This window comes from Mustela nivalis (genome assembly GCF_964662115.1).
Source record: "Mustela nivalis genome assembly, chromosome: 5".
Classification (NCBI taxonomy): Eukaryota; Metazoa; Chordata; class Mammalia; order Carnivora; family Mustelidae; genus Mustela; species Mustela nivalis.
The window spans coordinates 115,495,502-115,508,943 of record NC_139024.1 but is presented as its reverse complement, the minus strand read 5'-3'; the positions used below and the strand labels follow the sequence as shown (position 1 = coordinate 115,508,943).

At 46.0% G+C, this 13,442-nt stretch overlaps 1 protein-coding gene across 9 annotated transcripts in view; it reads left to right on the top strand.

The window, feature by feature from the left end:
- The window catches only part of MAPK14 (mitogen-activated protein kinase 14), a 182,775-nt gene extending 179,089 nt beyond the window's left edge, over nucleotides 1-3,686 (top strand). For 5 of the 9 annotated variants that reach the window (XM_082732415.1, XM_082732408.1, XM_082732414.1 and 2 more), the window contains one exon: nucleotides 801-3,225. In XM_082732415.1, coding sequence (XP_082588541.1) covers nucleotides 801-868 — 68 coding nt within the window. In that variant the 3' untranslated portion in view covers nucleotides 869-3,225. Of the gene's footprint in view, nucleotides 1-800 lie in introns of all 9 variants that reach the window. The other 4 variants (XM_082732416.1, XM_082732411.1, XM_082732413.1 and 1 more) reach the window with 1 other exon arrangement.
- Nucleotides 3,687-13,442: the final 9,756 nt, after the last annotated feature.

The following is a 13,442-nucleotide window of genomic DNA, read 5'->3' as shown; positions in this document are numbered from 1 at the left end:
ATTAACATCTAGTGTGAGGACTTAAATTGAAAAATCTTTCTTAGGTGAGCCACTGTCCAAAAGCTGTGGGAAAACAGAATTTCTGGTTATAACCAACTTGTTAAAACTGGTAACTAGTGTCTCTGATGCAGAGCAGGTATGTTCCTCTGATGTAGATGAGGACACTGTCTGGACCTTTAAGGTGCTCATGTCTGGTCTGATTTTGCACCCAGCCCCTTAACAGCCATATAGAGCTTTGAGGTTTTTAAGTCAGAATCTGCATTTACAATATCTGTCTGAGATAAGTAGGGAATAAGGTATTTTCAAAGTTTTACAGTCGCTAGAACTCTAGAATTATAGTTTCACAATTGATAGTTTATTTTGTGTCTGTTACCCTAGACCTAGTTAGGGACACAGCCATACATGGAACCCATGTCTCCTGTATGTCCAGCTTCGGATTCTTTGCATAAAATGCACATTCAAAACTCCAAACGGATCCCCCAAACCAGAATTACCTGTTGCTATAGCTTGTGGAAGAGCTGTTATTCTTGAGCACCTTCTCCAGAGAGCTGTAAGAAAGGAGGCCCTGCTGAGTGTAACAAATAAGTCAAAGTAGCTCTTTTTTGGTGTATCCTTGAACTTCTGTGATCACATGTTCCATTAGGCTATCACACATAAGCAATGAGGGGGTTATTTGAAGTAGTGCATCAAAGCACTAGCCTGGACAGGAAGGAAGGATCTTGAGCCTAGAAGTTAGAGTACCTACCAGCCAAGAGAATAGTCTAAACTCTCACATCCCACCTTTCCTTCCTGGGTTTTAGGCCTGACCTACGATGAAGTCATCAGCTTTGTGCCGCCACCCCTTGACCAAGAAGAGATGGAATCCTGAGAACCTGGTTTCTGTTCTGTTGATCCCACTTCACTGTGAGGGGAAGGCCTTTCCATGGGAACTCTCCAAATATCATTCAAGTGCCTCTTGTTGCAAAGATTTCCTCCATGGTGGAAGGGGTGTGTGTGCGCGCGCACGCGCGTGTGTATGTATATGTATGTGTGTGTACTCCTGTGTGTGTGCATGTGTGTGTCTGTCTTTGTGGGAGGGTAAGAGAATAGGAGCAAACTATGATCACAGTGGCTTCAGGGGCAGTCCCAGAAGCTCCGAGGCGGCCTCTGCTTGCCCCTTGGGAGAGTCAGCTCAGGCAGGCAAGGGCTGCAGTCTTGTTCGGGTTTGTTACGTGCAAAATAAAGATACTAAACGGCCCAGATCCCAGTCATGCTTTTGCCATTTTGGCCTCTCCCATGGCCCTGTGTGGAGGTGGGAGGTAGTCTCGCTGACAGCCCATAGTGGCCCAGAGAGGGGACGCACACCTTCGGGCTTCCGCGGAAGCCAGCCCTCAGCGACGGCGCGCGGCCAAGAAGGACCAACTGCCTTCTGTGCGCTAGTCTGTGATTGATTTGCTTAGTGTGATTCTCAGAACTCAGCAGGTATGTGCGAAACTGTAAATATGTTTGTGCCTTAAGAGGAGAGAAGAAAGTGTAGACAGTTCAGGCAGCAAGGCCGACCGACCACGTGCGGAGCCTGGCAAGCAGTCGGCTTGTCCCACCGCCGCTGGCGAACCAGAAGTGACCAGGGAGCCCTCAGAGGCGTCGTGTGTGCATGTGTGCGCATGCGTGTGCGTGCTTCTCTCTCTCTCTGCCCCCGCCCCAGGGGCTGCCATTTCTCTGCTCGACGCCCCCCCACCCCCCACCGCTCCTGCTCCACTCCAGCGCAGAGGTTTCTTGCGCATTAGCCTCAGCAGGCAGAAGCCGGTTCTTGCTGTCAGTGTACTTCTGTGTACTCTTTATTCCCAGCAGAGTGACGATGTGTTTTGCACGTCTTGCTATTTGAGCATGCACAGCTGCTTGTCTGTTCCCTTCGGGAGGCCCTGGTGCCAGGCAGGTTTGCCAGTGAAGACTTCTTGGTTAGTTCAGAACCCACGTCACCTCGGCTGATGCCAAGGGCAGGTGACATCATCCTCTCTCCAGCCCCAGTACTATTTTGTGTTGAACACAATTGATACTCCAGGTGCTTTTGATGTGAAAACTATGAAGAAATGGAACAGATGGGTCAATAGCGTGTTCATTCTTGCCATCTGGTTTTCGACAAACTCTTTTTGGGGAGCCATCATGGGAAAGATTAGGGCTTTTCCCGGGAATATCTCAGACTTTGAAAAACAATTGTTCTCTTCACTCCCAATAGCCAATGCTAAGAAATGCTGAAAATCAAAGTGAACAATAAAAGCTCATGAGGCCAGAAACTCCTTTTGCTATCTTTGTCTAAAAATGGTTATTAAAAAAAAAAAGAAAAGTAATGAGGTGTCTTTTCCACCCTTCTTTGGAAGAGGGTCTTCTTGGCAGCTTAACATTGACTTCTTGGTCTTGGTTTGGGGAGAAATAATTTTGTTTCAGAATTTTGTATATTGCAGGAATCCTTTGAGAATGTGATTCCTTTTGATGGGGGGAAAGGGCAAATTATTCTAATATTTTATATTTTCAACTTTATAAAGGTGAAATATCCTCAGGGGTGGAGAAGAGTTGTTTTTTCATTATTTCCTGAATTGCAGGCATCTTGTGCTACATAAGGGCCCATGTATCTTAACCTCTTGTGAAATAAGAATGTGTAGAGCCACTTCCACTATCGGCTGTGTGACAGAATCTCATATTTGGGACAAGATGTCTCCATTTCTCTATCACAGCGCAGTGGTACGTGTGCTCCGGAGGGACAGGGTAGGACCTCTGAGTCAACTGGAGCAAGAAGGCAGGAGGCAGGCTGACTGTGATGGCGCCTTGCCTGGGATTCTCCCCCTCTTTAAAGGAAAATGAACGCAAAGGCCTCATCTCCTTTATATACAGTTCAAATCCTCACAATCCACAGCAAGATGAATTTCATCAGCCATGTTTGGTTATAAATGCTAGTGTGATTTCCTACAGAAATACTGCTCTGAATATTTTTTCATAAAGGTCTTTGCACATGTGATTGTATATGCATTAGGAAGCTGAATGTTCCGGGAGCCTGGACTCCGCTGGAGCTGAGTCCTTGGTTTCTGAGCATCGTGCTCGCATCTCCTGATTTCTCTGAACAGAAAGCAAAAGAGAGAATGAGGGACACTGCTATTTTATTTGTATTCATGAACTTGGCTGTAATCAGTTATGCCATATAGGATGTCATACAATACCACTGGTTAAAATAAAGCCTATTTTTCAAATTTAGTGAGTTTCTCAAATTTATTGTATTTTTATGTCGACTGTTTTTAATTTAGTGCACAATATGGCATTGTATTGATGTTCTTTCAATTGTGGCCTGGCATATGTTTCTGATAGATCTTAATATTTACTCCTAAAATTTAGAAAACACTTTAACAGATGGTACACTTTCTGGTGAAGCAGGTCAGAGTCTTTGATGTAGATGGCTAGAGCAAATAGCAAAGAAGGTATAACATGGCAGGCAGAGTGTTACTGCACTTGGGTGTCAGAGTGGCCTAGGACAGGGGTCAGCAAACTATGGCCCAAGAGCCAGATCTAGTCTACCGTCTGTTTTTGTATGGCCTGCTAAAAATGGTTTTTACATTTTTAAATGGCTGAAATCAAGAGGACAGTATTTTTGTAGTGTGTGAAAAATAATGTAAAATTCAAATTTCAGTGTCTATAAATAAAGTTGTATCGGAACACAACCACACGTTTGTTTATGTATTGTCTGTGGCTGCTTTTGTGCGACACAAAGTTCAGCAGTTGCAGCAGAGACCACAGGGTTTACAAAATCAACACTATTCACTCTGGCCCTTTACAGAAGAAGTTTGCCGACCCCTGGCCCAGGACTTCAATTTCCTCATGTGTAAGATGCAGTATGTTTAGATAGTTGTTTGGGTTCTTCTCAGCTTTGACGTTCTAAGGCTATCTGTAGAAAGTATATTTTTATTTGAAAATTGCCCGAGAGAAGGTTGTATGTGTACATATATATATATACATTGTTTATAGACTTCGAACCAAATGTGTTTTATGACACTTTTATCTTACGGCCCTTAACAGTATTCTTCAAAACTACTATGTACCATAGGATTAAAGGGCCGCAAGGTCTCATGGCTGTTTTCAGGGCCCGTGGTGGTGTGCTTCCTTTCTCAGCCTAGGAATGCTAACCAGTGACCCAGGGTGGATTGTGAGGCCCGGCCTGTGAGGGTATCAAGAGCGCACAGCTGGGTGTTTTGTCCTGTAATTTCTGGACCCAGGCTGGCAGCTGGGAATAATGGCACAAGGCAAACTAAGCACAGACTCTTTTCTTCATTCTGTCCTCATTAGCTTCATAAGAGGGTAAAAGAAAAGGGACCTAGTTGTCACCTGTGATGTATCAGCCCCGTAAGGATCAGACAGTTGTAGGAAATATTTTGCTTCACATACCATGCATGAGTGCTGTGACACAGCCTTCCTCCTGGGCTTCTGGGTGGAGGCCCTGCTTATTAGCTTAAGGAGAATTGACACCAGAAAAAGCTCACCTAAAGTGAATCCACTTAAAATGGGGACCAGAATTGCATGGTGTGTGCTGCAGATTGGAGGAGAGAGGTCTGATTGGGACTGTTATGAAAACTAAACAAAAGCATAAGAGCATATTCTTAATTTCAGATACACTTTTGTAATGAACAAAGAACAAATGAAGCATTTCTCAAGGGACACCGTGTCTCTGGCTGCAGTATCCTTCCCATTCCAATTTTTGTGGCATAATCATAGAGGAACATTTTGCAAAAATATTTGAGGTCTTTCTCAGTTTTCCTAAGGGCCTCAATCTTTAATACTCACATTGTTCTTTTTTTTTAAAAAAAAAGATATTATTCATTCATTTGAGACAGACAGCATGAGCAGGAGGAGAGGCAGAAGGAGAGGGAGAAGCAGACTCCCCGCTGAGCCAGGAGCCCTACATGGGGCTCAATCCCAGGACCTGGAGGTCATGACTGGAGCCAAAGGCAGACGCCCAACCATCCGAACCACACTGTTCTTTTTTATAAGTATCTATTGGTGATCACTTTATCACTTTTCCCTTTTTATTGTCTGGTCTGAGTCTGCCAGAGCCACATTTTTTAGATCTGAACAGTTTTCTAGCATTATTTGTCATTTATCAAATCTACCATCTTTTGCAAGATTTGCAGTTATCGCAATTAACCTGTCATTGGTCATATGCTTATAGTTAGAGACAAACAGAAGATTAGAATGGGTAAGATGGACACTCCAGGTTCTGATACTTATGAAGCAAGGAGGGACTAATGTTATAAGCAGTCCATTCATTAGTGAATGTTTGTGTGTGACAACTTTTGCTTTTCTGTACAATCTGAGAGCTACAAGGACTTGGCCAACAAACATGCAAATGAAGATCTTTTTTATTTTATGATACAGATACGTTTTAATATACATATATTTTGAACTTAGCATTTACACTTCTCAAGACTTAGAGGCATCACAAGTGCACAAATGAAAAAGTAAAAGGTTATTGAGGGTCTTTTTTAAAAAAGACTTTATTTATTAGAGAGAGGGGAGGGAGGGGCAGAGGGAGAGGAACAAGCAGACTCAAGTGCTGAGCGCAGAGCCCGACACGGGGGTCAACTCCACCACCCTGAAATCATGACCTGAGGCAAAATCAAGAGTTGGTTGATTAACCAACTTTGCCACCCAGGCACTCCAAGTTCTTGTTCTTTATTAATAGCAAAATATTGGAAGTAACCCACGTATCTGTCAATGAGGACTTCATGGATCTCTTACAGTGAAACACTGTATATCTAGGTATGGATACATGCGTAAGATACATTAGAAGGAAAGTGCCAGAGAGAAAAAAGTCTCTCTCTTTTTTCTTTGTTTTACTTTTTAAGATTTTATTTATTTATTTGACAGAGCAAGAGAGCACAAGCAGGGGGAGCGGTAGGCAGAGGGAGAAGCAGGCTCCCCACTGAGCAGGGAGCCCCATGAGGGGCTCAATCCCAGGACCCTGAGATCGTGACCTGAGCCAAAGGCAGACGGTTAATAACTGAGCCACCCAGCTGTCCCTGTTGTCCTCTCTTTTTACGGATAGAAACATATGGCTAGGGAGAGCCTAGAGGAACACACACAAAACTCAGCAGCCATCTCTGGGTAGTGGGATTATAGGAAGTTCTAACTTTGTGCAATTTGTTATGTTTTATTATGAAACTCTAAATAGTTTGTTTTGGAATCCGAAAACTTCTAAAAAAATTTTCTGATGAGAAAGGATTTGGGGTTTTTTTTTTTTTTTTTGGTGTGTGTGACCTGGGGAACCATTCCCCAATTTCAGTTTTGCCTGGGTCAGAGCCCAACTTCCTAAGATGAAAGAACACTTGCTAGGAAGGAGTTGCACCCAGCTGTTGGGCTTCTGACAAGCAGAACACCACCACTCCATTGTAGCACAAGTCTCCTCCCCAGCTGGAAGCGCCTGGCAGTTTCTTTCCCAACAGAAGAGTGTATTTTATGGATCTGAAGCCAGATTTTTCAACTTTTGGCACTCTTGACATCTTGAGTTGGGCTGGTACTTGTGGAGGCTGACCTGTATGTTGTAGGTGGTTAAGCAGCATCCCTGACTTCTACTCACAAGATGACTGCGGTGTACATGCTCCCTTCTCCCAGCTCTCACAGCCAAAAATGTCTCCACATATTGCCAACTGTCCCCTGGGGCAAAATCACCCCTGGTTGAGAACCACTCGTCTAAAGCTGACACCTCTCGCAGTGTCCCACAGGCTTGGTCAGTAGAGCAGTTGATTATTATCTCGGGGTCATGAGTTTTCAAGTGCCACACTGGGCCTGGAACTTACCTTTTTAAAAATGTGTGTGTGTGTGTGTGTGTGTGTGTGTGTGTGTGTGTGTGTGTTTAAATAGTAAAGCTGGGACACCTCTAGTCTTGCAGAATAACGAAGACTCTTCTTGAAGTAATAATCGAAGGTTAACACCTACTAACCCGTTCTTACTCAAAGATATGGGAAAGGCCTTTTTGAAGACTGGGGTATATCTTTTTTGGAGAAGAGGAAGATGTCAGTTCAGGAAAAAAGTATGCTTGATTACTGGATTGAGGCTCTCCCATTTTTCAAAAAAAGAAAAAGGATGTGGATGTCAAGTGGATAAAGTTATTCTTTGTTCAGAAGCATGTTGGCCATTGCCACAGCTAGAACATTTATTTCAACTGGGGTATGGCTGCAGGATTTTCTTAGGCAGGTGATGGGTTACCATGGAAAGAATACTGGGTTTTGAAGCCGGAAATTCCAGGTTCAATCCTGACTCAAGCTTTCATCAAGCATGTGACACTGGGATCATAGTTTTCAGTTTTCAAGTGATTGTAAAGGCTAAATGAAATAACAACCCTCTCTGTGCCCTGCATGTTGGGGACACTTGAGGCCCTGGTTAGTTTGTCACTTGAGCTGACCTTGGGTGTTGAGGTGGTTCTATTAGAGTCAGTGTAGGAGTGTCCTCCCTATCGTGTGACCTGAAATCACGTGGGAGGACAGCTCCCAGGACGAGATAGTCCAGGGCCTAACTCCAGTGTAGTTTCTGGGAAATTCCCCTTATTGAGGCCAGAGGCTGTGGTCTGAGTACGCACAGCCAGAGGGACACTATTATACTCCCGACCTTCTTGATTCGTTCAGTTCAGAGAATGTGCTTTATTTAGAAGTCTCTAAGAAGTTAAGTGTGGAAGTAACCTTAAATCCAGTTTTGCAGTGAAGAAAATCTATATACACCACCACTTTTGCATTTCAAAAGGTTAAAAAAAATATATAGCTTAGCCCCTTGACAGAGAGCTCTGATAAAGCTCTCAACTCTTGGCTCCTGGGTGGCTCAGTTGGTTGGGCATCTGCCTTCGGCTCAGGTCATGATCTGAGGGTCCTGGGATCAAGTCCCGCGCCGGTCCCCCTGCTCAGTGGGGAGCCTGCTTCTCCCTCTGCCTTTGCCTGTCACTCTGCTTGCTTGCGTGTGCTCTCTCTAATAAATAAATAAAAATCTTTAAAATCTAGTTACAGTCTAGGCTCAGATAACTATAAATAGGGTTTTCCACTTCCATGAATGTCCAGCAGGGTGTATTTTGTTACATGAAGCAATTTTTGCTGAGAATCTCACTCTGCACAACGCCTCCTGTGTGAGAATTATCAGAAGCCCCAGTCATGGCGACGACCATACATGACTCCAAGACTTCCCAAGTTCACTCTCAGGGAACTGCTGACATAGACAGGCCTGGCTTGGGGGGTTGTGGAGTGAGACTTCCATGCTGAAGGACAGGTCTGCTTTCCTATTCTCCCTCTCCTTCCCCCTCTTTCCCTCCTTCCCTACTAAAAAGTAGCTATTTTATTGAACCCCTACTGTATGTTCTACAAGTCATAAAGTTCTCATCCAGAGTCACAGAACACCTGAGGCTAGAATCCACTGACCATCCTGGAGTCGACATTGAGGGACTCCTAGCTCCACAGAGTTTTACAGCATTGACAGTAGACATGCCTCTCCGGGTTTTTGAAAGAAAATCAAGGAAAAAATGTGTTCAGTGTGCATAGTTTCCCCCAAAGACTTGCCTGCTGTTTTGGACCAAAGAGGAGCAAAAAGGACACCAATGTCCACGGTGCCACACCTGGTCTTTTTGCTTACCTGGACTGGAGAGGCACCCCCAGCCCTCAGGAGGGAAGTGGGGCTGAGGGGGAGCAGCAGCAGCTACCTTTGCCCCATCCGTGCCTCTCGCTCTCTAGGGCCATGCTCTGCATGTAGAAGGCCACTGTGGGCTTCAACCTTCTCTCTTCTGGTCTTATGCATGGCATTCCTCTATGCAGAAGCCCCTGCCTTCTTCTCTCTTGCCAGGCTATGGACCCCTGTCACTCCCTCTGTAAGCCTTCCCTGCCCACCCCAAGCTCGGATGAGAGGTCCCTTCTATGTGCTGCTGTTCTTGTCTGCACTGATCGACGGTGACCCCATCTGCGCTTTGTCATCACTGTTTTGTCATTGCCTGGGGTTTGTCTCACCTGCTCCAGAGGAGAAACATACAAACGTTAAGGACAAAGGCCCTGGAAACAGTCTGAGTGGGTCCAAGTCCTAGACCCTCCAGCTCTCAGGGAGGGGTCCAATCTTGAGTAAATTACTTAATCTTTCTGAATCTACCTATAGTGTTGTTCTGGAGATTATCTGAGCTGAGCCATGTAAACCCTTGGCATACATCACTCAGTACCTGTCAGTTCAGGACTGTATGTCCTCAAGGGCACAGACTGTCTTGTTCAGGATTGTGTTCCTGGTACCCGGCACACAGTAGGCAGCCAACCCCCGGCGGCTGAGTCAGTAAATGACTCTCCTCTTTTAATCACTCGCACCCCATCTTGTCCTCTGCTTCCGGTTTTTATAATCAACGATCTTAAAAAGCAAAGGCCATCTAAAGAAAGAGACCAAATACGGACCAATTATCTGCCTGAAGAATCGGTGCTGTGTGGAAATTTCCGGTTTAAGAAGCGACAAGCGTTAGAACCATTGGATCCCGATTCTCTTGGCTGCCTCTTGCTATGTCGTTTGAGTTGGACGCCCAGCACTTTAATGACTTGGAACAAGAATCAAAAGATTAGTGACGGTGGCTGATGGCCGTGATCCAGGTAATTCCTACCGTTTCCCCATCCATCTGCCACTTGAGAATGAAAATATCAGGGAAAAAGAAGGGGAAAATGGAAGTCATTATGATGTCTTGCGCCCTCATTCGGCCGTTCCACACGCACCTGTTGGGTAACCTCTGTGTGTCAGGCACTGGGAACTGGGAAAAAAATAAAAGATCCCTGCCCTCTTGGAGTTGATGTTCTTAATGGGGAAGATGGTCACAAACAGTGTACTATCTCCCTGGCACCCCTAGGAGAGGATCTCTGAGTGCACATTGCTGGGGGCCATTTCTGGGCCAGGGATGCCTTTGGTGCCCATCCCTGGCACCCAGCTGACAGACAGTGGGATTTCGTCACAGGAGTCCTAGCCTTGGGTGTCCGTGACCTGATCAGCTGGCCTCCCTTGCAGGGCTGCCAGTGTAGTCATCTGCTTCTGGTTGGGAGATGTCAAGTCATCCCCTGCAACCATTACCCGAAGAGCCATTTCCCCTCGGCCATTGTTCAGGGATGACACAGCTGGTGATCAGGACCCTTGTCCCTTGTCCCGAAAACTCACCCTCACGACTCCACGACTCCACGACTCCATTGTTCAGGGATGACAAGTCCGTGACTCTCTGATCATGGCCGCTGACAAATGCTTGTGGTGGTGTGTTCCCATCCGGAGGCTATTCTGCCACTGAAAAGCCCCACCCACTCCCCAGCTAGAAAAGCCCCACCGGCACCCACCCCACCGAGCCTCTCCCTGGCCGACACTCAGGTGCCGGCTGCTGGTGTTCTGTTTTTCTTTTTTCTTTTATCTTTTTTAAATTTAAGACTTTATTTATTTATTTGAGAGAGAGAGACAGAGAGAGCCTGAGCAGGGAGAAGCGCAAAGGGAGAGGGAGAAGCAGACTCCCCAGGGGAGCGGAACTCGATCCCAGGACGAACTCAAGGCAGACTCTTCACCCACTGAGCGCCCCAGGCACCCCCCACTGCAGGTGTTTGTAACCAAGCACCAAGCACCAAGGCACTGACCACATTACTTTTTCTAACTACTCTTATTCTTCCATGACACAGAACGTGTTGATTATTGAAAACGTTTTCAGTGGAGCTAGGTAACCTCCATTATCCCACCCCCCACAAATAATAGTTCTCGACAGGGTGCTTTAAGCTCTAGATTTTCTCAATCGGTAAAAACACATGACTTCTATAAAAATGGATGCAGATTATTCAGTCTGTGTCAATAAATGGCATTGAGACAAATAGACGGTTACCTTCCTCCTTTAGCCTGGATCACTTCCATGCGAAACAAAGGTTTAAAAGGGGAAGGGCTTTTGAAGCATGTCACAAAAGCCAGAAACCCTCAAGGAAAAGGCTAATGAATTGGATCATGCAGCGGCTGTAAAATTTCCATTCCTTAGAAGACGTCATAAACACCTTATGACATCATGTTTTACTTGTAGGTAATTGTTCTGGAGAAACTCTACCACTGGGCTCAAGGAAATCAATACTGGGGACTTTTCACTCAGAATTATTCGTAATGGAGAGACACTTGGGCGCTTGGCTGACTCCATGGGTGACATGTGCAACTCTTGATCTCAGGGCTGAGATTGAGCCCCACACTGGGTGTAGAGCTCGCTTAAAATTAAAAAAACAAAAAGCAAAAAACAAAAAACAAAACTTGAAAAGAAAAGAAAAACTGGAGCAAACATCAAAGTCCATCAATAGGCGGATAGGAAGATAGCTGAAGTGTGTCCCTGCAACAAAATCCTTCCCAGCAGTGAGGACACATGATCTAAGACTCTGCCTCCCCCCAGGTTCTGTCTGCGTCCCAGGAACAAGTGGCAATGTCTGGAGGCATTTTTGGTTGTCACGACTGGGGGCAAGGGGTGAGCATCTAATGGGTAGAGGCCAGGGCTGCTGCTATAATACACAGGACAGCCCCCGACCCCCATAATTAGCAGGCCCCGAGTGTCGCTGGTGCTGAGGTTGAGAAGTCTCGAGCAAGCTCGAATCAACATGGGCAGATCCCGACGGCAATCTTGAGTGAAAAAGGAAGTTGCAGACTGATCCGGTTTGATATTTTTGCAGATACATACATAGCACAAGTAAAAATCACATATGGGAATAATGCACACCCACTCAGCAAATCTGGAACAATCCATCCAGGCATTTTTTTTCCCCCTTTTACTTTCTTCTCACGATGCTGGAAAAGTCTCTTTATTGATATAGATGAGGAACAGTAGTGATGAGTGTAAGGGCCCTTGTCTGTTTCATGTCGACTACATTGATAGCTGTGGAATTCTCAGGATAAACAAGGTGCACATTTTCACTATTGTGATAACATATTAAAACGGCTCTCCTAAGAGCTTGTACTAATTTACATTCCCACCGCGGTGACAGTTGTCATTTCTTCTTTCTCTCTGCCTCCTTCACTAAGATATGAGTTTCTTGAGTGACATGTGTCCATGTGTCTTTAATGTCTTGCTAGGTGCTTCATCCCAGAATTTGTTCGCATGGGTTAAGGCTTTATGACACATTGCTAAGTCGATTCAGAGGACAGAGAGAGATAAGACATTCATAGCCTCAAGAAAGTCAGTTTCATTTCGTTTGAATGTTAACCAACAATTCAAGTCAGGGGGGAAGGGGGCAGTTGGGCAGGAGCAGCCAGGAACAGCTGGCCCCAAGAAGGGCCTCTGAGCCGGGCCTGGAGGCATAAGGGTCCTCCCCATCCATGGAAAAGCAGAGGAATGGCATTCCAGAAAGGCAACAGCTCATGCAAAGGTGTGGTGCCAGGGCTGAGTAAGGCATGTTTGTGAGATAGTTAGAATGGAGGTCATCTGGGCATCAACACTTTGGAGGATCTGATTAGCAAGAAAGGAAGGCAGTGCCGGGTTGGGGGCAAACCTTGTCCAACAGGCTAAGAAGTCTAAACTTTTTTCCTGGAGGCAAAAGGGAGCTCACAGGGGCAGGGAGCACCGAGGTGGAAAGGCTGCCCTTACCAAGAAGAGAAGTCACAGCTGGGCTGTGGTCACACCTGCCCTGAGCTTCTGGCCAGCTGCCCAGCAGGAGCACGGAAGTATGAACCAGTGGAGATCCTGGAAGGTCCATGAGGTAGGGAGAAGCACTGTGCCCAGGGCCCAGAGGCCCTGCTGCTGGTTTGTACCCAGTATTCCACGGATCCCTCCTGTCACGTCTCTGCCTAGGCCGACAGCCCCGGGGCCCGCTTGCTGTGGCTCTTGACAGCTGACTTTGTGTCGCTCTTCTCAACTCCATGTTCAATGACATCAGGTTGATAGCTTGAATTTGGCCTGGCGGAAGTATTCATACCACGGAAATCACTAAGTGCTATGCACTGGGACTCCCGATCCCACCCCCAAGCCACCTAATGCCAGTTTTCCAAGACACCACTGACTGTTTCCTTCTAGAAATAAGGAGGATCCTGTGATTAGATGTGGAGAAGCATGGGAAGGGAGAGTCTTTTTTTTTTTTTTTAAGATTTTATTTATTTATTTGACAGACAGAGATCACAAGTAGGCAGAGAGGCAGGCAGAGAGAGAGGAAGAAGCAGGCTCCCTGCTGAGCAGAGAGCCAGATGTGATACAGGGCTCAATCCCAGGACCCTGAGATCATGACTTGAGCCGAAGGCAGAGGCTTAACCCACTGAGCCACTCAGGCGTTTAGGGAAACTAAATGGAAAGTTTAGGAAGAAAAATGTGTGGCCAAATAATGGGGGCACCATCAGGAGGAATTCAGATTGCTCAAAGGCAAAGGCTGGGCCCCCAGGGGCGCTGTACAGAGCAGGTAAGCATAGTGGTTACCAGCACCAACTGCAGCTGAGACTGCCAGGGCCTG